General features: G+C 48.6%; 9 protein-coding genes across 9 annotated transcripts; 6 read left to right on the top strand and 3 right to left on the bottom strand.

The window, feature by feature from the left end:
- Positions 1-1,723: 1,723 nt before the first annotated feature.
- GGS25DRAFT_489580 (PQ loop repeat-domain-containing protein) lies at positions 1,724-3,679 on the top strand. The gene is made up of 3 exons (XM_049260907.1): positions 1,724-1,999; positions 2,057-2,219; positions 2,308-3,679. Exons 2-3 carry the CDS (start codon positions 2,072-2,074, stop codon positions 2,991-2,993), a joined length of 834 nt encoding a protein of 277 aa, XP_049116427.1. The 5' UTR covers positions 1,724-1,999; positions 2,057-2,071; the 3' UTR covers positions 2,994-3,679.
- Positions 3,680-4,990: 1,311 nt separating this feature from the next.
- On the top strand, positions 4,991-6,913 carry GGS25DRAFT_521459 (N-terminal nucleophile aminohydrolase; the record flags this gene model as incomplete). The annotated part of the gene is made up of 5 exons (XM_049264070.1): positions 4,991-5,005; positions 5,086-5,181; positions 5,290-6,034; positions 6,096-6,668; positions 6,834-6,913. 5 exons carry the CDS (start codon positions 4,991-4,993, stop codon positions 6,911-6,913), a joined length of 1,509 nt encoding a protein of 502 aa, XP_049116428.1.
- A 325-nt stretch (positions 6,914-7,238) lies between these two features.
- On the top strand, positions 7,239-8,395 carry GGS25DRAFT_531496 (uncharacterized protein; the record flags this gene model as incomplete). The annotated part of the gene is made up of 2 exons (XM_049265501.1): positions 7,239-7,414; positions 7,590-8,395. Exons 1-2 carry the CDS (start codon positions 7,396-7,398, stop codon positions 8,393-8,395), a joined length of 825 nt encoding a protein of 274 aa, XP_049116429.1. The 5' UTR covers positions 7,239-7,395.
- Positions 8,396-8,869: 474 nt separating this feature from the next.
- Positions 8,870-10,887, bottom strand: GGS25DRAFT_531500 (uncharacterized protein; the record flags this gene model as incomplete). The annotated part of the gene is made up of 7 exons (XM_049265502.1): positions 8,870-9,112; positions 9,229-9,459; positions 9,548-9,661; positions 9,740-9,834; positions 9,901-10,336; positions 10,430-10,595; positions 10,697-10,887. 7 exons carry the CDS (start codon positions 10,885-10,887, stop codon positions 8,870-8,872), a joined length of 1,476 nt encoding a protein of 491 aa, XP_049116430.1.
- A 2,561-nt stretch (positions 10,888-13,448) lies between these two features.
- GGS25DRAFT_489608 (uncharacterized protein) lies at positions 13,449-15,854 on the top strand. Its single transcript, XM_049260908.1, has 3 exons — positions 13,449-13,842; positions 13,926-14,162; positions 14,249-15,854. Coding segments are annotated over exons 1-3 (1,188 nt in total). The 5' UTR covers positions 13,449-13,841; the 3' UTR covers positions 15,199-15,854.
- A 1,077-nt stretch (positions 15,855-16,931) lies between these two features.
- GGS25DRAFT_268609 (mitochondrial carrier) lies at positions 16,932-19,923 on the top strand. The gene is made up of 3 exons (XM_049257366.1): positions 16,932-17,428; positions 17,492-18,682; positions 18,748-19,923. The coding sequence occupies exons 1-3, from the start codon at positions 17,240-17,242 to the stop codon at positions 19,477-19,479; spliced, it is 2,112 nt and encodes a 703-aa protein (XP_049116432.1). The 5' UTR covers positions 16,932-17,239; the 3' UTR covers positions 19,480-19,923.
- A 362-nt stretch (positions 19,924-20,285) lies between these two features.
- On the bottom strand, positions 20,286-21,741 carry GGS25DRAFT_268742 (uncharacterized protein). Its single transcript, XM_049257367.1, has 3 exons — positions 21,210-21,741; positions 20,474-21,142; positions 20,286-20,413 (listed from the first exon to the last, which is right to left on the bottom strand). The coding sequence occupies exon 2, from the start codon at positions 21,113-21,115 to the stop codon at positions 20,480-20,482; it is 636 nt and encodes a 211-aa protein (XP_049116433.1). The 5' UTR covers positions 21,116-21,142; positions 21,210-21,741; the 3' UTR covers positions 20,286-20,413; positions 20,474-20,479.
- Positions 21,742-22,722: 981 nt separating this feature from the next.
- Positions 22,723-24,140, top strand: GGS25DRAFT_521465 (P-loop containing nucleoside triphosphate hydrolase protein; the record flags this gene model as incomplete). Its single annotated transcript, XM_049264071.1, has 6 exons — positions 22,723-22,751; positions 22,810-22,838; positions 22,900-22,914; positions 22,970-22,994; positions 23,060-23,491; positions 23,555-24,140. The coding sequence occupies 6 exons, from the start codon at positions 22,723-22,725 to the stop codon at positions 24,138-24,140; spliced, it is 1,116 nt and encodes a 371-aa protein (XP_049116434.1).
- Positions 24,141-24,405: 265 nt separating this feature from the next.
- On the bottom strand, positions 24,406-25,739 carry GGS25DRAFT_268824 (uncharacterized protein). The gene is made up of 2 exons (XM_049257368.1): positions 24,922-25,739; positions 24,406-24,830 (listed from the first exon to the last, which is right to left on the bottom strand). Exons 1-2 carry the CDS (start codon positions 25,362-25,364, stop codon positions 24,671-24,673), a joined length of 603 nt encoding a protein of 200 aa, XP_049116435.1. The 5' UTR covers positions 25,365-25,739; the 3' UTR covers positions 24,406-24,670.
- Between the last annotated feature and the right edge of the window lie 219 nt (positions 25,740-25,958).

A 25,958-nucleotide genomic window follows, 5' to 3' on the forward strand; every position in this document is an offset into this window, starting at 1 on the left:
CTGATATAAAACCATCCAAGCGCTGTCCGTCATGTGTACGCACAAATCACGAACCTGTTTCTTTACCATCTCAAGATCCACAACACTTCTCTTGATCAACACAGTCATCTAGTCATCACTTGCAACAGCTATACGCACTTTACAACAGTACCCATGGATAACACTTCATCTTCCAACAAAAGGTTCGGTGAGCTGTCTCTGGAATGAGGGTTTATGGTCGTTAACTTGGGGGTAGACATGATGATGATAAGTCATATAAGCCACCCCATATTTTCACGCCGCAAGCGTTTGAAACTAAAGAGACACGGACGAACCGACCGCAAACGGCTACGTCAGATCAATCCGACTCAAACGTTGGCAGAGAGGAAAGCAGCAAAACCAACACAGAATCCAGAGGGCAGCGTGATGTAACGGCGAAAAAGCATGAAAAGGAGAAGTCCATCTGGGACAAAACGAAGACGGCTATATCGCATTTATTCGGTAGGTTAAGAGGAAAACGAACCGAACAACGGTAGAGCCAACACGAAACTACCCTCAAAAATCTAATACAGATACTGGCATAGAAGCTCGCGATCAAGATGCCCCGACGCCGAGGCAAGCCGAAAAGAAAAAACCTGGGACTAAGCCGAACGAACTGAAAACGGATCGCATCGATACAGAAGTAGGCAAAAAGGCCACCGGTAAACCCAATGCAGAAACTGCAAGCCGCAAGGGGGGCGGCTCAGTGGGCCGGCAAGGTTCAGGGCATCTACAAGACGAATCAGATGAATCAGCTCCGCAGTAATTGGATGGATCAGAGTGAATGTTCTTGTCAAAGAAGCCTCTCCGTCTAATCATCAGCCATGCATCAGACAGACAGGAATTGTGAGGATAAGCATACCCAAGTATGTAAATACATAAGTATTCTATGACAGAAGAACATAGGCATTAAATAGTAACCTACCCAAGGACTATGGCCAACTGATACATACGGGGATGAAAACGATGTATTCTTAAGTTCCCCTCCATCCCCCAATACTTGAGGGGTACCTTTCATACTGGAATGCCAGGCCACTATTTCCGCACACTGTTGGTAGCTACCTAGATATGCCGACATCTGTAACATATGTAGATAGACCAATGACACTGCGGTGCCTGGAAGTCAGAGAAAGAAGCCGCGCTGTTACCCCTGACAACTCTCCGGTAATTCGGTTACCAGACTCCTTAGTAAGGAGTCCTTACTACAGGATAGTAAAGGTTGGTATACCATTTTAAGATACTGGAAGTACTATCTTGCACACACCACATACCTTCTATTCATGTATCCTTCCCTCGGTGAACTGCTTGAAAGTTGCAAGAGTACAATATTCTACACGGATTGGGACACCATCCTGACAGAGGTGTCCATTACCTAGCCCGCATTGGCTCCGATCCGGGTTACCCGATTAAATAGCAGAAAGGGCCAGCGCAAGCTATGTAAGTAGAGTTAGTTACTTACTTGATCTCTTCAAAGGTATCATAAAATAATGTATTAAGTGTTGAGAAGAAAAAAAAAAGGAGAAAAGCCAACCCCTGAGTGTATAGTATCATGTGACCACAGGTTCATGTATGTAAGCGGAGTACTGCTATAACGGTGATACGGGGGATTACAGGTTAGCAACTTGGAGGAACTAACGATGGCGTAATTTGGTAATTTAATGACTAAAGTGCAGGGCGTGAGCTTTGATTTCTTTTTAATTTTTATCGTCGAAAATACATGACTACTCATCATTCAATGCTGCTACATCTACCTACCTAAATAATACACTACAGTACATAGCAGATAGATATGCATTGTAAAGGTGTACGATCTCCAATAGTTAGAGGATATCTTGCTTCAACATTGGAATTTAAATATTCAACGTTCCAGTTATCAAGTTAAAGCACACACGTCATTTCAATAGAGCGATCTTCATTAGTCCAAGACTCCAAGGTCATACCTACTACCTAGTACTAATCTACTAGGTTATCTCGGTGTACTGTAAATACCAAACTGCTTCTCTCGTGCTGTTACATCAAGCTGAAAACCACTCTTTAGCCGGCTTCGGCAAACATGGGCTTCCTCGAATTCCTCTCGGCTACATTCGGATGGATCTATACGTTATCTTGGTCGCTGTCTTTCTACTCTCAGCCTCTCCTCAACATTCGAAGAAAATCAACCTCGGGTACTACTGTCGATTACCCCTTCATTAACACTTTTGGTACGTCGTTGCGCCGCATCGCATCCATCACACATCACACCCTACCCCCTCCATCTATACTAAGCATGGTATTTCTAACATATTCAAGGCTTTCTCGCATACCTTATCTACAATCAGGTATTCTACTCATCGCCAGTAATCCGCCACCAATATGCTCTTCGCAACCATGGCCACACGCCGACCGTCGCAATCAACGACATTGTCTTCGCCGCGCACGCTTTTATCGTCAGCGTCGTCCTAACCACACAGTACTTCCTGCCCTCGCTCTGGGGCTTCGACCGGGCCCCCGGAACGCGACCATCGCGCTTCATCCTCGGCGTCGTAAGCGGGTCCTTCGTCGCCGTCGCCATCATCATCGCAGTCGTCGCATCCGGGCCAGCGGACGCAGACCCGAAGACGACGTGGGCATGGCTTGACGTCGTCTACACGATCTCCTACGTCAAGCTACTGATCACGCTCGTCAAGTACGCGCCGCAGCTCGCGTACAACTTCCGCAACCGCAGCACCAAGGGATGGAGCATAGGGCAGATCCTGCTGGACTTCCTCGGCGGCCTGCTGAGTATCGCTCAGCTGATCATCGATTCCTGGCTCCAGGGCGACTGGAGCGGCGTAACGGGCAACCCCGTCAAGTTCGCGCTGGGCAACGTGAGTATGCTGTATGACCTGTTCTTCATGACTCAGCACTACGTGCTTTACCGAGACGATGGGTCGCCGAAGGATGGCGAGCGCGATTCACTGCTTGAAAGGGGCGAGGAGCGGCAGAGACTAGATTAGGCGTATGGGGAATGGCAATTCTCGATATAGTACACAAGTACTTCACGTTGGATATATAGGTAGAAATAGCTTCACAGTTGTAGCACGTGACCACCCGATCGCATGCACAAACATTGAGCCACTGCATGCCGATAATACCGGGCAACTTGAAAGGGTTCAAACCTTATCCAATACCCTCGCGACTGGATTTGTTCCAGTTATATCGATATAAATGGATAACCGTCCTTAATTTTAGATCGTTCGCAAAATCTACCTTAGCAGCAATTGAAATATTCCGATTCCAACCAGCCTGCTGCTTGGGTGACCGGGGGCTTCTAAAAATTCCCCTGATATTAGTCAACTTCAAACGGATTAAAATGCAGCACGTTCTTGGCAGTTCGGCATATGTATTTATAGATGGAAGCTTTCTCGAAGGAGCGTGAAACGTGATCAGCAAGCCCTGCCACACTATTCAGGTACCCAGTGCCGTGTTTGGTATCAGCTTAGAAGCTTAGTTTGAAGTTCCCCCTTCTGTGAGAGCATGGTTTCTGGAGGAATTATTTTAGGCAACTTGTTTCTCACCGGCACCTACACACTGACCTAATTTGGTACGTAGGTAACTACCCGGAATATAAGAACTAATCATTATTCACGGGGTACGAACCCGACAGCTTGGAGACGAGCTCAGCATGTGCCAGAGTCACCTCAATTTTGTTTGTCCTAGCTTTATACCAGGTGGGTATAAGTAGTATTATGTAGGTCTCACCAGCGATTGACCCAAGTCTTCATCTGATAGCGGTTGCTGCCGGAGTCCGGTCCTATGCCGTTTGTACTATAATGGTAGCCAAGGCAAGATGCAGAAGGTGCCGAGAAGATGGGCCGGACCAGGGCAAACAAACATAACAAGGCACCCGGAACACGGCACACGACATAATGACACACATGCACCACACACATCTTTTGTAAGAAGGAGTGCCTTGTGTAGGAAGTTTCTTGGGTGGAAACTCAATGATTTCCCATTAGAACCGTGGGACCTACGTAGACGAAAATGATAATAACAGTTGATGAATTGAAGAGAGACGTCGCGGGTAGAGCATAAGGGAGATGCATGGATGCCTAAATAAGTACTTGGGAGGTTATTAGATCAATTTACAGATGTACGGCATAGTAGATGGCATTGAACTTGGCTTCCAGCTTCAATATTGGAATATTAATGACCAACCAAGGAAATGCCTACTTATATCATCTCCAAACTTCAATATCATTGGTCAAATGTATCTCAGGCGTATCATACTACGTAGTAGTAAGGTTTATATCAATATCTACATATGTAGGCTAAGCTGAGCACGTTGAACTTAATTACTGCGGTACTGCATAGTATAACGGTGGGAGAACATTGAAGATCCATATTCTAGCCAGGCCCAATCCTGTACCCCGGACACCCACAGCTGAAGTACCCTTGCTACATCCCCAGTTCTAACTTCTTCTCCCCTCGCGGATGCCATACCGAACAGATAGCTACCGACGTAATAGTGGGTAAGGAGTGCACTAAAAGAGGGATTATCTGGGATTATCTGGGATTATCTAGGAATGTATCTAAAAAAACCTTGGTAATTTTAAGGATTTTAGGTAGTACCTATCATTATGCTAAACTGCCCAAATTGTAGGGTTGAAGTATTGTACAAGTAACTACATAGTAACTACATAGTAACTACATGTATGCAGTCACTTCCATCCCAAAATGTTGCAATCTCCCAATTTATTCACGCCACGTTCTTGATGACTGGAACACCGAAAAAAATAAAAATAAGAAAATACTTCTCAAATCAACAATTCACTCACTCAAAGTCTCAACAAATCTTTTCTGTTTGCTTCTAGTTATATCTGCCTGCCTATTCTTTCATTTAAATGATTGCTGCAACCAAATTCTGAACTCAACTTCAACTTTTTATACCAACAATTACTACCAACTACTCCCTCACATGCTCCATGTGTAAAGGAGAGAGAAAAATAATAATATGTGCCGGTTTCTAGTATGTAGCTTGAACCTCACAAATTGACTTTCGTGTGTCACATCGCTTAAACATTTTACTAATCTAATAATTGACTATAGGTCTATCGCGGCAGCGACGAGATCCTACTCTCAAAACTAATTCTCGACCCAACTCATTCCATTTTAAAGCAATCTTTTGACTCAAGACTACGATTAGTGAGGCTACCCCTTGCCCAAATCAAACACCAAACACCAAATACCAAACACCGACTACGCAACTACCAGCCAAAATATACCGTTGCTAACCCACTGGCTGCCTTGTAGGATACACGACGTGGTCAAAATAATGCCGACGGCTTCGGTATCGGCTTCTATACAGACCCCAAGCTAGGAGCCGCACCCTGCCTCTTCACCTCGACCATTCCCGCATGGAATTGCACCAACCTCCATCGTATCGCCTCCAAGACCGCATCGCGACTTGTATTTGCCCACGTTCGTGCCACCACCGAAGGCTCTCTTAGTGAGGACAACTGCCACCCATTCTGCCATGGAAGCTTGATGTGGATGCACAATGGAGGTTTAGGAGGTTGGAGACACATCAAGAGAAAGCTTGGCGAACGATTACATGACAAGTGGTACCTCTCCGTTCACGGTGGAACCGACAGCGAGTGGGCGTTCGCTCTGTTTCTTGATCGTCTAGAACGCCTCGGAGTCAACCCAAGTTTGGAACCCAGGAATGGATTCGGACCAGCCGTCCTACGCAAAGCCCTCCTACAGACGATTCAAATTATCAACGAGCTTACCATGGCTATACCCGAGAACATCATCCAAAGCGAGCAAGTGGACACAAGAAGTTTGTTGAACTTTGCGGTGACGGACGGCCATAGCATTATCTGCACGAGATATGTGAGCAGTAAGACTGATGAAGCAGCAAGCCTGTACTACTCATCCGGTACCCAATGGGAGACCAAATTACCTGTTAGCAACGACCGGGATTACCAGATGCAACGTCGCGACAAAGGTGCCGACATCGTCCTCGTGGCTAGCGAGCCCCTAACCTTCGAAAGAGGTACTTCACCTTTCTACTTTATACCATAATATCGATATAGCTTGTGCTAATGAAACACTAGAAAACTGGGTTAACGTTCCGACCAACTCGATTTTGACGATTCACGGCCAGACGGTTATGGTGAATCCTATCATTGATGCCTACTCGGACCGCGACCCCTATCACAAGCGTTCTTCAGCTTTTGCGCAGACCAAGGGTCTTACGACCAACGAAAAAGCTGCTCCACGTGTGGCCAGCCCTCTACCCACTCCGAACTTTGATGTTGATAGTCACAGGCGTATCCTTGCCCCTCTAATCCCTTCCGGAATCGGTCGGAGTCGCACACCCGAGGGTCAATCTTTGACTATACGCAACAAGACATCATCCCTTTCTTACTCGGAGACAACTTCAACTCCATCGGATATTCGCGCTCCTCCAAGTGACCCCGAACCCCCACTTCGTCCCCAGACGGCCCCCAAACATCCCTCTCAAGGCAATATCAAAAAGAAACGACGTTCACTCAACATTGGAGAGGCGCCTCATCCTGCCGACCACCAGGTAGACACTGAGTTACCTGCCCCGGACAGCCCCGTGCAAGGCGCTAGCGCGAGAGCCCCGGATTACACCACATCGGAAAAAGCGGCACGTGTCCTTGGTATGTCTCTGTAGTAAAGAGAGGTCCTTGGTTACACATTTCCGTCCACGCACTCTTAGCAATCTTGATGATTCCTTGATATGCGTCAGAAGATACAGGGAGTCATTTAACGTAAGACTTGGTTGGGGGTTGTTTCTGCAAACTGACGACAGAATGACTTTTTAGTGGGGTGGCAAGGCAAGAGCAAGGCGTTTTGGGCTGAGGTGTTTGATACCTTAGGTGGTTTCTGCATGTGCGTGGCATAGCATCGAGGGGTGGATGGGCTACCGATTTCATAGATTAGGTACTCGATAATGAAATTTGTGCTGTTGTAATGGTGGTCGCTTTGTTGTTTAGATTGTGTATCTTGCCAGGTCATGTTGTAAGCACTGGCAGGTATAAAATACCGTCAGAATATGCCATTCGGGAATCAAGTCCTACACTCAGCTTTTCCCATCTGCAAACAGTTCCAGGCAACTAAAAGGGTCTCATACATCGGATGAAGATCGGTTAGTTATTGCTTAGATACTACAAGAAGACCGCATCACCGCAGGAACCCATTCATGAGCTATGCTTCACGTCAACGCTTCCAATTCTTGCGTGCTGGTGATAAAGGGGGGTTCGCCAAGTACCTACGTGTAACGTTCTCGAAAATAGCTACTGTAGTAAGTATAAGGCGGGATTGTATATATGATCAAAGCACCATCACGAATAATGACTACGACGAAGGACCAACTTCCTGACTAGGATGGAAGGGCTTTCGATTTGTAGGTATATATATCTGCCTTTTTTACTTCCGCCGCATGCTCTTCCTCTGCCTGTTCAACCAACCTACACAGCAATAACCTACCAATTTCTCTTTCGACCAATCTTTCTAAGTACTTAGCTACTCATATCAACATCAACCCAAAAGATTTCAGAAAAACTACCTTAACTACCTAGTATCCAACACCTACGTATTCATCACCAAAATGGACTCCTCAACGGACTCCGAAAACCGCTACGTGATGTGCAAGTGCGGGCACCGCCGCGCCTGCCACGGCGTCCACGGCACCGGCTACGGCACCCACCCCTTCGACCCGGGCTACCTCATCGACCGCGAGATGGGCATCGCGTACGACCTCGTGCAGGACCAGGTGCACAGTTTCCGGAACGGCAGGGTCGGAAGACTGCTTAGTACGACGGGGGAGATTGAGGGCAACCGAAATCGAAACGGTGGTCATGGACACGGCCACGATCACGGCGATGTCGGGCTAGGAATTATCGACGAGCCGGGCCGTGGACATTCCCATCGAGATGGTCACGGGCGCAGACGAAGGAGGAGGAGCGAGGAGCGGACGAGTCGAGGCCACCACCACCATAGCCATCACTCGCATCATGATCCCGGCGAAATCAGCATCGTCATCCACGATGCTCCTCCTCACAATCAACATATACCCTATCATCACCACCCGCACCATCCTCACCCCCACCACCACCACCACCACCACCGCCCCACCATCGCCGCCGACCAACCAATCCTAGACGAAAACATCTACCCCCTATGCCACGACCACATGCGCCGCCACTTCGGCGACGACTTCGCGCAGCACTCGGCCCCCGCGTACAACGCGGCGTACATGGCGGCGCTGGGGCGCGTGCGGCTGCGGCGCGAGATGGGGCTGCCGCTTGGGGAGGGCGGGGGGGAGAGTAGTGGGGTGTTGGTGCATAATGTGGAGGAGGAGGAGGAGGAGGAGGAGGAGGAGTAGGGGTTTGGAGTTGGAGTTGGGGATTGGAATAGGGGGTTGGTTGGGGGGAGGTGATTATGATGATTTATATAGGGGAGAGCTGCATCTGAATGTCTGGCTGGGTTTGGTGTTTCGTGGTATCGGGTACCTACCTACCTACCTATGTATAAGGAATGACATGGACTTTTAATGCTGTATGCATACCTACAACCCTCGGGTACTCTGAATATCAGAACGTGTTTGTCGGGCGAGCACAGAAATCGAACAGTTGGCCCGCCACGGAGCTGCGTCTCGTTGGTAAAGGCTACACGTGAAAAGGGGGTTAGGTGTAATGTACCTGTGCCAACCATAGGTAGGTACGTATGTATCAAACTGGATTACATCCATAGGTACCTAATCTACAATCATCTATTTTTCGAAATACAACTCCTTTTTTCACCCCCCCTCCCCCCCCTCTCCCCTTCCCCCAAAACACACCAGTACCTACCTACCTCCTCAATGCAAATGCATCCTCGCAACCGTCCCAATCATCACCGTCCTTGCCAGCACAGCCGACGGCCCGTTGACAACATCCCACTCGCACTCGCGGCCACCCGCACGCCCCACCAAGCCACCGCCCGCTCTTTCGGCCCTCAGCACCGCGGGCGGCGCCGCGGGCTCCGTCGTGATGTGGATCTCTTCGTCGACGAGGATGCCGTAGGCGGGGAGTGGGGTTGCGGGGTGGGACGGGGTACGGTTCTGTTACCGGTGAGCGTCTAGGTTTGAGGGATGGTACCTAAAAGAATAAAGAAAGAAAGAAAGAAACGAAACGATGATAGGGGGGGGGGGCTTGGAGGAAGAAAGCAAAGACTCACCAACGGATTCCACCGCCGACGGCCAGGCTTAAACGTCGTCAGCGGCTGGCTGCCATGCTTACGGCTGTCGTTAAGCGACCTGCTGCTGCTGCTGCTGCTGTTGCTCAGCCCGAGCTTCTGCGCCCACCGCCGGAACAGCGGGTGCAGAAGCGGGAGGTTCGCTACGATGACGGCGACGAAGGTCTCGCGGCAGGCCCAGATGCTGCCTGCGATGACGACGTTGGGACCGGCCTGTTTTTGGGGGGAGAGGGAGTAAGTAAAGAGTTGACGTGTGATAAGTAGGTAGGGACTGGGTAAGGGGGTTGGGGGTGTGAGTTACGTGTAAGATGATGTAGGCGCGGACTATGCCGGTGATCATGGAGAAGACGGCGCCGCTGAATAGAGAGAGCAGGATCGCTTTTCGCTTCCAGTTGATGTTTACCTTCCAGAGTAACTGGCATGGAAGTTTGTCAGCGTAGCTTATTGATGGTAGGTGCCCCTGTTGGGAGGCGTTGGTGGACACAAAGCTTACAGGTAGTGGAATAGACAGGAGGTATAAATCTGTGAGAACGTTCGGTACGATGACCACGTAGGCGTATGCTTTGGATACGGCTGGTTGACAGGTATCTGGTCGCGTTGTTAATAGCAGGAACGTGTCAGAAGAAGTTTGACGAAAAGGGGTAGGAAACGTACTCCCAGGGTTGGGGTTGATTTGCCAAAACTTCGATATCGGCCGACAGCTCAGGAGGATTGTTAACGCTACTGCAACGTACGTAGTGCCCAGCATTATGTAGGCAAAGTTGACTCGTAGCCGTAGTTCCGGCAAGCGTGCGCTGGCGGTGCGCTTTTCATCAGTTGTTGAACTTACGGAGGTAGGGAAAAGGGGTAACTTGTGTACGTACGTGAGTCGCGAGTAGAACGCCGTAACGCAGACCTTCAACGCCCAGAGAATAAAGACATATACGGACCAAAGAAAGACCTGCGTCTTGGAGCCAGCTTCCCGGTACGTGTATTCCGTCGTGGAGTGTTGAAGCGTTTGACGTAGTTCGTTACTCATGTGGCTGTTTGTCAGCCCTTGTAGCTTGACTACTACGACCCATGTTGTTATTGTGGCAAGCCCGAATATTATCTATGTTGCTCAAGATCACGCGACGTTAGTCATCTAGTGGCCTTTGCGAAAGGCCGTTGAGTAGGTAGGTAGGTAGGTAGGTAGTGGACTTACACCTATCAGGGGCATGAGATAGTCGTCAAGCTGCCAGTTGGCCATCCTAACCTGTGTAAATCGAACGTACATCCGCAGCCCGATAATAACGAATGCGATTCCGAGGAGCGTGAAATCTTCCTCTCCCGCCATCTTGAAACCTCCGAGAATAGTACCGCGTGCGACTCTACTCGGGTAGTATCAGGTGCACAATATCTACTCAGAGTTCAAAAGGAAACAGAACATCTGACTTGATAAAGAATCCAGGATACGGGGAGCATCAGCAACATGGTATGACAGCAGACCTTCCAAGAAACTAGGAAGGCCATGGCGCCCTTTTCAACGGCCAGCGAGGGCATTATGTCGTCATGTTCTGTATAATCTTCACGCTTCTCAGAGATCCAGTATCCCTGGAGGCTCAAGCAAGCTACAGCTAGGAGCTTGGCTTTGCTACGGGTGTATATTCCAGCTGCCCTCATGCCTGCTTCGGTAAGAGGACCCCGTTTATATGCTAGATAATCTACGAGCGTTACCAGACAGTCGGGAGGGAGATCCACATCACTGCTGGGGAAGCTTCGGACAGAAGGGGATTTCTTCAAAGAGGTGTACTATCGATGAAGATGTCGTTACTATATCACCTAAGTATACAGCCAGGCATATATCACCCAGGTAGCTGCCTCATTCTTTGAATCATAGAATAGACACTTGGTAAGATCTCAACTATGGCCATCCACTTTAAAGTCCTCCAGGGCCCGTGAAGGAGACAGTATACCTGAATGAAGTATCCAGGAGATTGTGCTGCATATTATGAGGATATCCACCTCACTATACGGTCTATACCATCCAACCCAGATTCCTTCAAAGCACGGCGGTCCCAATATATCTGTAAATAGATTTAATGAAAAATATATGACAACATTTACGCCGTCAAAGGTTTGCCTACATGACTCAAAATGCCAAGTCCCACGATCTATAGCAGTGTGTTTGCTGTGTATCTCATAGTCACGGCCTTGTTTGCTTACACGAGCTGCACAAGCAAGGCGCTATGTATAACAGTATACGGGATAGGGGCGGGTCCAGATGGCGAGCGCGAGCATAAATCGGCCAGAATTTCCTGATAGAATGTCTGGGGCCAGTGTCGCGTCTTGGTGAGATCTAAAACTGTTGCAGGTGCCTCAGGCACCATAGGCTCCACTAGAGCCATATGGCCCATATAGCCATATGTTGGCACTCCACCACTGTAGTTAGGAATCAAGCAAGCTTTCTTCCTTTCCTCTTCTTCTTGGTTGCAGCAGTAGCTGCAACAAAAACGTAGTATTATAGTCCACTCTGCTTACATAGCTGCATAGGAAGGTAGGTAGGTGTCAGATATACTAATATGAACTAAGGAGAAATAACGAGAGATCAGTCATTCACCTTTTGATGCAGCGATATAATCTGACAATGAGCGCTTAGGTAGGTAGGTAGGTAGGTAGGTAGGTAGGTAGGTAGGTAGGTACATAAGTAAGTACTAGATAAAAAGCTTCAGTATTGAAAAGAAGGACTGGAAACGTATTAGCTGAGTATGTCTCATAGGTTTTAGGAAAGAGTTGCAGGTTAGGTCAAATTACTTGCCCTCCTATGCACCTAGATAGGAACTTAGTTATATATCATCGTGAAAGGAGAATTCCAACCTTATACATGCATTGCAAGTTGCATAATATGTAAGCCAACATCTAGCCAAGATAATCCCAAGAATTTGAGGCACCTCTGGGTGTTAATCATATACCCAAGTTGGTACCCCCACCTAGTTAGGTAGTAGGTAGGTGCATAATATAGCATCATATAGTTACTCCGAGGATCTCTAAGATCTCCCCGGACTCCGGAGACTACACTATAGGGGCTACGTATGCATAAAGCCGTCTTTATTCTAGCTAGGTAGCCACCTACATATTAGTCTGTAGAATTCAGCAGCTCATCCCATTCCAGTTATAACTTTATCACTGGTCATACCTGTTATCACACACCTATGCAATCTGGGAGGACCATTTTCCCAATAGGGCTATAGCCTACGAGTCCGTCGACGAGGTGAGTGGCTGAGAGGCTCTCGATGCGACCCTAGATACCGGAGGAATTGCCACAGATTTTGTGTGATGCCCCACGTCTAGCCAGTGCTGCCGATAGATCCAACGGTATGCAGTATGCAGGGTAAGCTTATTTTCTGTGCCCCTAGTTTCTGGTTCGCACCTCGAATGCTACGTGAGAAGCGGCGGTCTGTAGTCGCATAAAAGTTGCCCTGATTAACTTTATCTACAGATTGGGTAACATACGTAGGTGGCAAAGTAAACTGGTTTTCTCTCAGATCAGATCATCTTAAACATCGCCGATCAGGTATAGCCATGAGTTTTAGCAACTTCCATGATATACGTATAACACGATCTTGATCGTTATACAAGATAGATAGAAGCCTTACGCAGATTGCCGACAGCCCTAAATCTCACCGCTCCACTCCCATTGGACGAGTTGCCGTAGCGTGCATTGATAATCTATAGATCTACAGCTCAGGCATCTTAGCGTGAGTCGGCCAGATTACGGCGATCCGTCGACGAGGCCGTCCTCACATGTATCTTGGCTTACTGCTCCTCCCATTATAGCTAGTAGCAATATCCTGTTATAGGTAGTTATCTCGCATGATCCCTCTCCTCTCTCCCCTGTCAAGGCGTTGGTAAGACGGCCAGACATGTGGGATGGTATCAGGTATCTTGCAGAAAGGGGCGTTGCCCGACCCTCGGACGAACGAGCAGCTCTTTATAATCCCTACCCTCGCTTAGAAATCTTGATTCTGAAGATACGCTGGGTCATGCATAGGTATATACAACCCCCTACCTTCCAGGAGTCCGAGATAGTTATATCTTTAACCCAATATAATTTATAGCTTTTGAGAACCTCGAAAGTCATGGCTGCGACATATGACTTCATAATAGTCGGCAGTGAGTTACACCACACGATCTCTTATACGCTAGTATTCATTCACTAAAAAAAAGCCACAACGTAATCACAGGCGGGCCAGCTGGCATCGCACTCGCGAGCACTCTCGCCAAATCACCCAAGAAGCCGCGCGTGCTGCTGATCGAAGCCGGCAGCGCGAACGAGGACCGCGATGCGCGCGTCGACGGGCAGCGGTGGTTCACCTTCAAGCGGGAGGACATGAACTGGGGGTACAAGACGGCGCCGCAAGAGGACTGCAGGGGGCGGGAGATTGACTACTCCCGCGGCCTGGGGATCGGCGGCTCGACCTCGATCAACTTCAGCATCTTCACCGTCGGCGCGAGCGGCGACTACGACGAGTGGGCGCGCGTCACCGGGGACGAGGCTTTCGACTGGAAAAACATGCAGCGGCGGTACAAGAGCCTGGAGTCGCTGGATCCCACACCCCCGCCGGGTGTCGGTGCTAAGTACGTTGCGCCCAAGCCCAAGGACCACGGCTCCGATGGGCCGCTGAAGGTAGGATACCCAAAGGAGGCTGAGACAGATATAGTGACTACGTTGGAGTATTTTGAGAAGGCGGGGTTCCCGTTGAACCCGGACCACAATTCCGGAAACCCGATCGGCATAGGCCTTGCTGTGAATTCGTCGAACAGGGGGCTCCGGTCGACGGCTAAGGACCTGCTGGCGTCCGCGCCTAATAATCTGACTGTTCTCACTGGGTCTCCGGTACAGCGGGTTGTGCTGGAAGGCAAGAAGGCGGTTGGCGTTGAATCCAACGGCAAGAAATGTAAGCCAAGTATCCATCCACCATTGTCGTCGTTGTCTGCTTTCTTCCATGGAACATATTGAACAGGGCTGACCTGAAGATAACAGACCTAGCATCCAAAGAAGTGATCCTCTCCGCAGGCTCCCTCGATACACCCAAGATCCTCATGCACTCTGGCATTGGGCCCAAGGCGCAACTAGACCAACACCGTATCCCCGTGGTCCAGGACACCCCAGCGATTGGCCAAGGCCTGCGCGATCACCTTTTGCTTCCCCTCATACACGCGCGGCCAGAAGGATCAGTCGAGCGCGCGGCATTCTACCAAGACCCCTCCGCCATGGCCAGCGCATTCGAGCAATGGAAAAAGGACGGCACAGGCCCCTGGACCAAGTTCGCGTGCGCGATGCCGACCGGGTGGTTCAAGCTGCCCTCCCTCGTCGCCTCGGCGGAATTCCAAGCCCTGCCCGTGTCAGAGCAGGAGTACCTGAACCACCCGACAGTGCCGCACTACGAGATCATGACGCACCTGCCGATCCACTACATCGTGCCGGGGTTCCCCGTGCCGAGCATGAGCTACATGTGCATCCTGGTGTTCCTGTACAACGCGCAGGCGCGCGGGGTCGTGACGCTGCAGTCGGCGGACCCGGCTGTGCCGCTGCGGTTCGACCCCAAGTTCCTCGGCACGCCGTTTGATCGGCGCGTCGCGATCGAGGCGCTGCGGGACGCGGACCGCGTGGTGAGGGACCCGGAGGGGTATGCGCGGGACACGCTGGCGACGGTAGCGGGGCCCGCGGGCGACACGGATGAGGACTACCTCGAGTATTGGCGGAACAATGTGGTGTCCAGCTGGCATATGACGGGCACGGCCAAGATGGGGAAGACGGAGGCTGAGGATGTGGTGGTGGATAACAGGTTCCGGGTTTTTGGGTTCGAGGGACTAAGGGTGGCGGATATGAGTGTGGTTCCGGTGCTGGCGAGTGGTCATTTGCAGGCTGTGGCGTACCTTACGGGGTTGACGTGCGCCGAGAAGCTGATTGCTGAGTATGGCCTAGCTTGAATAGTATACATAGTATGAGTATCATGTGTTGAGGCATATTCTACACACTGATAGGTATCTATGTCAGTTAGTTTCCATGACCAACTCCAATAGATTCATCATAAATAACGTGTTTTGGTAGGTATGATAAGAATGTTAGGCATCCGGAGTTGTGTATGTCCGAAACAGAAGCTGTAAACAGAACTAGGCATGAGTTATATCATTCCAAGTTTATATTCTTACCACGTCTCCATGCCCCTTAAATGGTGATAAAAGGGGGTGGGTAGGTAGGCATGCCTTTCGACGGCATATAAGATGGAGGTGTGCTTAGCAAATTGATAGGCTCTTTCTTGGATGGTTATGAAATCGTACCATCCAACGTCAAATACCCCTCAGATTGATTGTCTTGGGTGATGTAGTCCCAGCCTACCTAGGTAGGTCTTCACAACACGCAGTTCAATCATTTACCCATTGATCAGAAAATTTATCGGTATATACCGGCTTGTTTGTGATGAAAAGGTGAAATTCCGCGCCGGGATCTCTTCCTGGTCTGCCGCGATCATATGCACATCATATAGGAGGGACATGCATATGTATTAGAGCCAGGGCGACGTTGTTGTATTTTGCCGAGGAGTTCGGAATCACCCGCCAAGAAGCTCGACACATATATAAATCGGCCCGGAACATGGAAACAGTCTTACCATCTTTCTTCTTTCAAGAACATATCTCTTAAGGGGTTGCCAATTAATTGAGATGTTAGCCTGGCACTGCGATCAGTCCAAGAGAGCACTCTTGATGAATTTCTTCTGGCTTCTGTTCTTTTAGCAAGAGAAATATGTTGTACCATGCAAATAGTTATGGCAACCTCTTTGAATACAAGGAGCGATACACGCAGGCCATATCAAGGCTTGGTTCGAGAACAGCATATCTATAATCCCATTAATATTTCCTTCACTAAACTTACGAAATTCAACACATCCGACGATATTAGTCATGGGCGTTGTACGAGGTTGTTATTTCATATAATTGTTAATGGTAATCGAATAGGTGTCGAGCTTTACGAGAGCCAAAGCTCCATTAACCATGGCGCCGTCGCGACAAATGTACAATATTGAAATTGTATGCGAAACTTGGAAGTTTAGGTTCAGGTACATTTGCTGTTAGGCGAATGTTTATTTTCGACTGACTTTGATACTAGGCAAATCATAAATGACAACAGAATCCGGGGAATATTCAAAGTTATGACGATCTTCGGGAACTGAACTTAATTATGGCAGGGATTTCGTCCGTTCTAAAGGATCTTCCCGGGAGTAGCGATCCACCACGTGCGAAAGGAAGCCTTATCAGGGGTTAGTGCTATACACTAGCACTAGTATCGTTAGTACGCTTGAGCGATAAGAGACATCAAATGGACGAAAGGGTATATTTTTGATCGGATGAACTATGTTACGGTGAGTTCTTACCAACAGCAGTAAGCCGAATTTCGTTTAGAACCACCGAATCGTACCTGCTGCAGGCATTGGGGATTGGGATTGGGAAGCATGCGAGTCATTGTTACTACACTACAAATTTCAGGGCGCCATTGAGAAAGAAAAAAAAAATTTAAATCACTCTGCGGAATTTAAACAATCTCAACTTTCAACTTTATTCTTTTATCGTACCTTATTTTCTCGACAGAACCCTTATTTACCTTTACCTTTACCTTCATCTTCTCACTAATATTTGTCAATAGACGAACGGCTTATTTTTTTCCCTTTCTTTTCTTCTTTTCCGCCCATGTTAAACTTGTTCGTTTAGCATTCCTTTCGCCCTTTAATTTTCTTCTCTAGTTAGCGTCTTCTTCAACAAGAACCCGAACTTCCCCGAGTTAACGCACCATTCACTCCCTACATCGGCACTCCACAGCCGACGATCGTGAATAATTTATTCAAATTTGACCGATTCGTGGCGCTAGTCCATTAACCGCACTCACCTTACACTTCCCTTAACGAACGACTAGTCTATCCCTCACTGTCCGCCGATACAACCTCCGTTCCACAGTCGCAAAACGACCACCTCAAAAATGTCGAATCCTACTTCTGTGAAGGAGGCAGTCAAGGAGAGCCTTCTCGGCTCTGAGGAATCCGCCAGCCTTTCCGCAACACATCGTGCTTCGTTCTTGAACAATGCGAAGAAGGATGAGGAGAGTGGTGAGCTGTACATGGGCCCGGATGAGTTCATTGAGGCTATTGCGCCGCCAAATGAAGATTATGTGAGCTATTATGAATATTTCCAATAGCAAATCAATTGTTCGCTAATGTGATTCTTTGAATAGCATAAGATTAGCCGCGATCAGTATAGCCTTCTTTTCAGCGTAGCCGATCGTCGAGGTACTGGCAAGGTGACAATTGGCGATTGGGCCGCCTTTGAGAACATCTTGATGAAACCCGACGCCGAATACGAGATCGCATTCCGTCTATTCGACGTAAGCCGCACAGGAGATGTCAAATATGAGGACTTTAGGCGCATGTATGAAAACAACAAAGGACCCGAGAATATCCCTTTTGATTGGGACTGTGAATGGGCAAAACTCTACATTGGAGACAAATCTAAACGTCACACCCTCTCATACCCTGAGTTCTCGCAGATGCTCCGTGGTCTACAGGGTGAAAGAATTCGACAAGCTTTTCAGCGCTTTGACAAGGACAAAGATGGATACATTGAGCCCGACGACTTCGCTAGGATCATTCGAGAAACGGCAAAGCACAAGCTCTCAGACCACCTTCTAGAAAATCTTACGTCTCTCTGCAATATATCCAACGCTAGTAAGATTTCATACGCCAATGTCCGAGCTTTCCAGAATATGGTCACGGAGATGGATTTGGTTGAGCTCATCATCCGACAAGCATGCAAGAAGAGTGCCGACGGAAAGATCACGAGAGCAGAGTTCTTGAATGAAGCAGCCAAAGTCACTAGATTCTCTCTGTTCACACCAATGGAGGCAGATATTTTGTTCCACTTTGCCAGCTTGGATGAGCCCACCGGCCGCTTGAGCCTGACGGATTTTGCCAAGGTTGTGGACCCTTCCTGGCGATATCGTAACCTCTCGGAATCTCAGCAGCTTGAAGCCCTTCATAAGGCCAAGTCGAAGACGCAAACTGTGCTGCTACAAGTTGCGGAATCGGCATTTAACTTTTTACTCGGAAGTGGAGCTGGTGCCTTTGGTGCCTTCATGGTGTATCCTATCGACTTGGTGAAGACACGGATGCAGAATCAGCGAGGTGCTGACCCGGGCCAGAGACTCTATAAGAACTCTGTTGATTGTTTCAGAAAGGTCATCGCCAACGAGGGTTTCCGTGGCTTGTACTCTGGTGTTTTGCCCCAACTTGTTGGTGTTGCCCCTGAGAAGGCCATCAAACTGACCGTGAACGATCTTGTTCGCGGCTTTTTCACGGACAAGCAGTCAAACCAAATCCAGTTAAGACATGAGATCTTAGCTGGTGGTTCGGCTGGTGCTTGTCAGGTCGTAAGTTTATGAACCTATTTCCACTAAAAGTCATTCATCACTTCTTACTAACTTCATACTTGTAGGTTTTCACCAACCCTCTTGAGATTGTCAAGATTCGACTACAGGTCCAGGGAGAAGTTGCGAAAGCTACGGAAGGCGCCCAAAAGCGCTCTGCTATGTGGATTGTTAAGAACTTAGGCCTAGCAGGACTTTACAAGGGTGCCTCTGCTTGCCTACTTCGAGACGTACCGTTTTCCGCAATTTACTTCCCGACCTATAGCCATCTAAAGAAGGATCTCTTTGGAGAATCCCCGACGAAGAAGCTCGGAATCGTCCAATTGCTCACAGCCGGTGCCATCGCTGGTATGCCCGCAGCATATCTTACTACGCCATGTGATGTGATCAAGACACGCTTGCAGGTTGAAGCACGTAAGGGTGACACAAGCTACACCGGTCTGCGACATGCGGCAAAGACGATTCTCAAGGAAGAGGGATTCCAGGCCTTTTTCAAGGGCGGCCCGGCTCGTATCCTTCGATCTTCGCCTCAATTTGGTTTCACACTAGCGGCATATGAAGTTCTCCAGAGTGTATTACCATTCCCTGGTAAATCCAAACCCGAGAAAGTACATACTGGCGTTGCAGAAGTACTGGAAACAATCAGGGAGAAGGACGTCGCTTCGCCGCATGCCCGAAGCCGCAATGCGTTGAAAGTAATACTCGATCTTGATGAAGACTTCGGGCGTATCAAACTTCCGAACCAACAAGCTTGGAAGGCGGTACCGAAATTCCTTGGTGGTGGTGGTGCACAATCTTGAGTATAGTAGAGTTTATGCTCTACGATTCTCATCATTTGGCGTCTCTATATTTGTGAGAGACACTTGCATATGAATGGCGTTTACGCGAGCCCACGGCATGGGAAAGAAATCTTTTTTTTTGCTTTGCGTTCTTGAGGTGTTATGTTTTGTAACAGAAGGATCGCTGAGATAGGAAGGAGAAAAAGAGTCAATCAATCAACAATCATAAAGCCAGATTTGGCATCTTGTGTAAACTAGGTAGCTAAGATCATCAGACGGACGAGGAAGATAAGTAAAGGTACAATGTACAGATGATTATCTCCAGAGATATTCATCTGTAGCAAAAGGGGAACAGTGTAAAACAACGATAGGTAGAACCCACAGGTTTCAGAGATCGTCCATACCCCGATAGACCGTCAATTATACGAGTCTTTTGTTTTCAGCAGGATTTCCCGACTGTCTAGGCTATGTCCTTAAGAATAGGAGGAGGGGTATTTGCCCCGATCTTCCCAATTTCCCTATGTACATTATGTATCTCGTGCGATCTGATGAAGGCGACGTGCCTACCGTTACGTAACACACGACTCCTGTTAACTATCACCAGATCAAGCCTGACCTCCACTTACCTAGGAGCGTAGTAAGTCCATTGGAATACAGTCTCCCGGCACGGGGAGGGTCGGCAACACTTGAATTGCCGGCAACAGTCATGGGTAGGTATGATCCGCCTCTATATTCTGGGCCAGTGTCGCGTCATACCGAATTTATGATCACGAAACATGTAAAAAGGTCACCACTCAGAGTTGTGTAGAAAAGAAATTGTGTGAGAGATTGAAGTAATTCCATCAAGAGGGTATCTAGGTATCTATGCAACCCGAACTCCTTCCGCCTGTCCCTGACTTCCATGCAGTCCCCGTGCCAGCCCAAGCCAACCAAAACCCGTTGATTGTAACATCTTCTGGGAATACAGATGAGTAAATGAATTTCCAATTGGGTGGGCAGTGGATTAGAAGCATACCTTCGATCACGGGAACAGAGGCCAGACTCGGCGGACCCGGCCGGCCACGCGAACGAACCTCTCAGGGTCGATCTGGTGGCGCCGGGCGACCTCGTCCAGCTTCCTGTCCTTGGTAGGGTTCACGACCTCCCGGATGTTGTGGCTCCGGGGCGCGCCGCATAGCATGGCTACGGCACGGTAAAACGCCCACCGCGAGGTGTACTTCGCGAACATGTAGGCGTACACGGGGCAGTGGGCCAGGCGGAACGGCGGCAGGACGCCCACTGGGAAGCCGTCGTGCTTGGCCCGGCTTATGGCGAAGAAGACATCAGATGTCTCGCTGAGCTTCTCGAGTGGCGTTTTTGCCTCGCGGCACTCTTGGAGCTCCTCGCGAAAACGGTCGCGGTACCAGGAAGGGGGAGAGTGCCGTTCGAGGTTCAGAACGCCGTGCCACCATCGGAGGATGGCTCGGCCTGCTTTGAAGAACATTCTGGGTTTGCTGTTCTTGGAAAGGTGTGTGTGGAAGGTTTTGTGTATTTGGTATGTTGCGTGTTTTAGGTGTTTGGTGTGCTTGGTGTGTAGTAGAGTGTGTATTCTCAGTATGTGATGAGTGGTGAACGATAGGTGAGGAGGAAGCTGTTTGATGATGTTGTTTGGTGGCATTGTGAAGTCTGAATGCTGGATTGCTCCCTGTTTATATATTAATATTGTTCCCAAATGCCACTGTGATGAGGATTTTAGCCTTAGGTATCCATACCGTGTGTATTGAATGTTTGCGAGCTCTTATTTGAGTTAGTTGCTTGGTTGAATGGGCGGTTCTGTTTTGCGGGAGAGAAGATTTTTTATTCAGGAAAAAAACATTTCAGCCACCACATCAAAATATCAATTGACACTCGCGTAGGTAAGCTACCTAGGCAACCAGTTCGCTCTGCAACGACCACCTGGGTGATAGAGAATAAATCGTGCGAACAGCTACAGACAGGAGGCTAACTGGTAATTCTCATATTTCTCATGCACTGTGATTTTCTGGTCGTCGAATATGTGCCTGATGGAACGACGACAAACGGAATTGAGGTTACAAACGGAGGTGATCCTTTTGGTCTTATTGTTGATGAGAAATGCTCTCTAGCAACTGCATCAGTAGCTAGAAATCTGTGAATAGATTCATTTATTTATATTTAATTGCAAGTGTCTACTATATCATCATATCTCAGAGAATCTTTCCACTTGAGGCCATCGTAAGAGACCCAAAATAGACTGGCTCAACTTGGAAGATTACATACGTACCAGGCTGATCTAGGTACGTACCTGGGTAACTACTTGGTACATAGTAAATACCAGCACGTATAAGATTTAAATGGTGAATGATACTAGGTACAGGAAAGAAAGTTGAGACACATACTTATAGAAAATATAAATTTGTATGTGGCTTTCCCCTGTTCTTGCAAACGGTGTCGCTGTATCTATCCTTATGCATTTGAAGGGTTTGATGACGCCGCTCTTCGTGATTTCAAGAAGCAGTGATCACACAAACTGATAACATATCAATGACTGCTATGACCGTAGATGTTGATAACTCCAGTGTTATTTTGAGAGTCTGTTTTTATATCTTCATATCTTCATATCTTCAATGTTGGGTCTACGGATTCCACAATCTACTGGGGCTGAACAGTCAGGGGGGATCACAATCTTACCCCTATTAGTCAAACCTACGCATCCAATCCAATAGCAGTCACGAAGCTTTCGTATACGTACTTGCTTTTAAGAGAATAGAGGAACCTGTGAATTTATAAAATTTCAACGCAAGTGAAAGTGAAAAATATCCAAAGCCCCTTTTGTTTTTCGGCTACACAGATATATATTAATTGTAGGGATGGTGAAGGTTGAAGGTGAAGGTGAAAAGTGCTAATCGGACATAAGATAAAGTGATAAGGAAGGTGGTGAAGAAATAGTGCTTGGATAAACCCCACATTGAAATTCTGCCGCTATTGGTGGGGTGAAGTAAGACTTGAGCAACAATAACCGACGACATGATTAAATTTAATACATCTCACATACTTACTTACTATCTTTTATTTCTACAGCGAACTTGGTTTCTTACAGCACTTGGTTCTTGATTAATGAACGTCCTGATTCAATATACTCACCATTGTCCCGATTTTAAACTGTGAGATCTGAGATTATTTATCGCCGGTTTACGTACGGCTTTGTGAGTTAGTTCAGAGACCGACGATCAATAGCCCCGGATTCCACACTTTGAAGTCGTCAAGATGGTGAACATAACGGAGAAGATCAAGGAGTAAGCTTGCTTATATACCTCTACAATATGACCATACTTCGATACTGACTGTAACTAGGATTGAGGATGAGATGAAAAGGACGCAGAGTAAGCGCTCAGTGCGGGCTTGCTGGATGATGGACGTACTGACTTATTAATCGGTGCACAGAGAACAAGGCGACAGGTGAGACTATTCTTGTTACACTCACAGATAGAATGATGCTAATGTGAATTTCCAGAATATCATCTTGGTCTTTTGAAGGGGTACGGCTCATTCATACCAAATAATACTCTTGGTCTAAAGTCTAACTAAACACTTACCCATTTAGAAAGCTCGCACGTCTACGAGCGCAACTTCTTGAACCTGGTCCCGGAGCAGGTGGAGGTGGCGGCGCTGGTTTCGATGTGAGCAAAAGTGGCGATGCGCGAATAGCGCTTGTCGGCTTCCCGTCCGTCGGAAAATCCACTTTTCTGTCCAAAGTGACAAGAACGAAGTCCGAGGTTGCCTCGTACGCCTTCACGACCCTAACCGCCATTCCTGGAGTGCTCGAATACGGCGGCGCGGAAATCCAGCTCCTCGATCTGCCCGGTATTATTGAGGGCGCTTCCGAAGGCAAAGGTAGAGGGCGACAAGTTATCTCGGCTGCGAAGACGAGCGATCTCATTCTCATGGTGCTGGATGCGACGAAGAGAGCAGAGCAGAGAGCTTTGCTAGAAGCCGAGTTGGAAGCTGTTGGTATTCGGTTGAACAGAGAGCCACCGTAAGACAGGAGTTGCATATTTACCCCCTATTCGCCCCACTCTAGATACTGACACCGGATCAGAAACATATATCTCAAGGTCAAAAAGGCCGGTGGCGTGAAGATCACATTCCAGTCCACGCCGAAGAACATAGACGAGAAGATGGTGTTCAACATTCTCCGCGACTACAAGATGCTGAACTGCGAGGTCCTGGTGCGCGACGACGAGGCGACGGTGGACGACCTGATCGACGTGATCATGAAGGACCACCGCAAGTACATCAAGTGCCTATACGTGTACAACAAGATCGACAGCGTCTCGCTCGACTTCCTCGACAAGCTCGCGCGCGAGCCCCAGACCGTCGTCATGAGCTGCGAGCTCGACCTCGGCATCCAAGACGTCGTCGAGCGCTGCTGGAAGGAGCTCCAGCTCATCCGCATCTACACGAAGCGGAAAGGCGTCGACCCCGAGTTCGGCGAGGCCCTCATCGTCCGCAGCAACGCCACCATCGAGGACGTCTGCGATCGCATCCACCGCACGCTCAAGGATACGTACAAGTATGCGCTGGTATGGGGCGCCAGTGCTAGACATGTCCCGCAACGGGTCGGGCTCGGACACTTAGTGGCGGACGAGGATGTGGTCTACATAGTTAGTGGGTACAAAGCATAGCACAATCAATCAAGAAGAACTAGGGACACAAAGGAAGTTATCCCAATGTCAGAGTAACCTTGTCGTAAACTTGACTACGCTATTAACTGCCTAACCCAGTGTACACAGCTTATAACAATGTTAGGTACCTCCTCCAACATGTGCGCTCCCTTTCTCACCATTCTATCACGCTCTCACAACACTTCACAAAACATCCAAAAACAGAACAATAAAAAAAAACATATGTGTAACCTCATGAATCATCGATGATGCCTATCTACTACACGTAGTATAACCCATCGTAGGAGCTCGAATCCTGATTAAGGCGGGCCAACCAGCCAGCCAACCATTTCCCTCCTCCCCCCATCCCCTCCATTATAGTACCTACCCCGCAAAGACACACCACCAACGCCATTGCGCGGTCCCCTTTCCCGTTTTGAAATGGGACAACAGCAAAAGAAGCAAAAGGGCATTATAGTAGCAATCATAAAAACGCCTTCCTGTATAGAACCCGGGTGTGGAAACAAGGCAGTAAGTGGGGTGGAATCGGGTTAGTTGCCGGACTGCTGGTGGGGGTTGTTGTTTTTGCCGTCGCTGGGAGTAGGGGATGGGGATGGGGATGGGGACGGGAGGGTCTTCTTGGTGCCGAAGATGTTCTCGCCCTCGAACTTCTTAGCGGACGTTTGGGCGAAGAGGGATTTGGGCTTCGCGCTGGAGGGTGGGAGGAATGGATGAGTTAGCTGAGTTATGAAGGAAGGAAGGAAGGGGGTGAAGAATGTGGGTGAGACAGAAAAAAACTTACCGGCTGGCGGCGCGGCTCTTGAGAGCACTGAGTTTCGCGCTGCAGGGGCTCATGATGTTGTCGGAGGGAGAGACGTATTTGTGATCTCTACCCGGGGCGGAGTCCATGTTAGCAACGAGATATTTGTTGGGGTGCTGAGGAGCGCGAGCGCAAGGAGGGATGGTGGTGGTAGGAGCAACACAGGCGCCAGTCAGTGTGGAGGTGTTAGATCTGGTGGCGGATGTGGGCTTGGTAACCGCAATGGCAGGTTTGGTAACAACAGCAGTGGTGGTGGTGGTGATGGCAGTGGCGCCGTACTTCTCTTCTTCCATTTTGGACTGTAGCTTCTGGCGATGGAACTCCAGGCTCATGGCGGAGGTGGTCTTGGATGTGGTGTCCTTAACAGTGGTGTCCTGGACCTGGACGGGGGCGTTAACGTCCTTCTCGGAGAGAGCGGAACCCATGTTGTAGAGAGTGCTTGATCTTTGGATAGAATACGTGGGGTAGGTCGCGAGGTTGCGACGTGAGGTCTGTATGTGAATGTGGATGCGACCGAAGAAGATTGCGAGGAGGGCAGAGTGGTCGAGCTAAGATTGAGGGTTGATGGAGTAAGGGGTTTGTTATGTCGAAAGATGCAAAGTGTGTAGAAGCAAATTCTAAACAGTAGCGATTGCAATTGTGTGAGAATGAACTGTGGAAAGGTAAAATGCAAAAAGTTTTTATGATCAATAAAAAAGTGTTGCGCATGTGAGAGAAAAAAAAAGATGCGCAAAGGCTGTGTGAGGTGGAGTCTTTCTACTCAAGATATGGATCGAAGTTGTGGAGCTTCTGGAAAAGAAAATATGGAATTCGTACATAAAAACCGTTGACCAGGAGACGGACGTGGGGGACCCCTGAACATGTTATCCATTAACGGCAATTGTTACCACGCCGATCTGCCCCCCTGTTCACTTCCAGTGTTCTTGCAGCCAATTGCGTATCCGTTCAATGTTATCCACACGATGTAAGTACCTAGATACAATATGTACGAGACCAGAGCTAACTAGTAGATTCTCCAC

Source organism: Hypoxylon fragiforme (assembly GCF_022984875.1).
Source record: "Hypoxylon fragiforme strain CBS 206.31 chromosome Unknown GGS25scaffold_5, whole genome shotgun sequence".
Classification (NCBI taxonomy): Eukaryota; Fungi; Ascomycota; class Sordariomycetes; order Xylariales; family Hypoxylaceae; genus Hypoxylon; species Hypoxylon fragiforme.

Bases quoted from the DNA above. Each gene is read 5' to 3' on its own strand.
- GGS25DRAFT_489580 (XM_049260907.1), top strand. From the start codon at position 2,072: ATGGGCTTCCTCGAATTCCTCTCGGCTACATTCGGATGGATCTATACG. The intron at 2,220-2,307 runs GTACGTCGTTGC...AACATATTCAAG, and splicing joins CCCCTTCATTAACACTTTTG to GCTTTCTCGCATACCTTATC.
- GGS25DRAFT_489608 (XM_049260908.1), top strand. The intron at 14,163-14,248 runs GTAAGCCAAGTA...TGAAGATAACAG, and splicing joins TGAATCCAACGGCAAGAAAT to ACCTAGCATCCAAAGAAGTG.
- GGS25DRAFT_268609 (XM_049257366.1), top strand. From the start codon at position 17,240: ATGTCGAATCCTACTTCTGTGAAGGAGGCAGTCAAGGAGAGCCTTCTC. The intron at 17,429-17,491 runs GTGAGCTATTAT...TTCTTTGAATAG, and splicing joins CGCCGCCAAATGAAGATTAT to CATAAGATTAGCCGCGATCA. The intron at 18,683-18,747 runs GTAAGTTTATGA...TCATACTTGTAG, and splicing joins CGGCTGGTGCTTGTCAGGTC to GTTTTCACCAACCCTCTTGA.
- GGS25DRAFT_268742 (XM_049257367.1), bottom strand. From the start codon at position 21,115: ATGCCACCAAACAACATCATCAAACAGCTTCCTCCTCACCTATCGTTC.
- GGS25DRAFT_268824 (XM_049257368.1), bottom strand. From the start codon at position 25,364: ATGGGTTCCGCTCTCTCCGAGAAGGACGTTAACGCCCCCGTCCAGGTC. The intron at 24,831-24,921 runs GTAAGTTTTTTT...CCCACCCTCCAG, and splicing joins AAGAGCCGCGCCGCCAGCCG to CGCGAAGCCCAAATCCCTCT.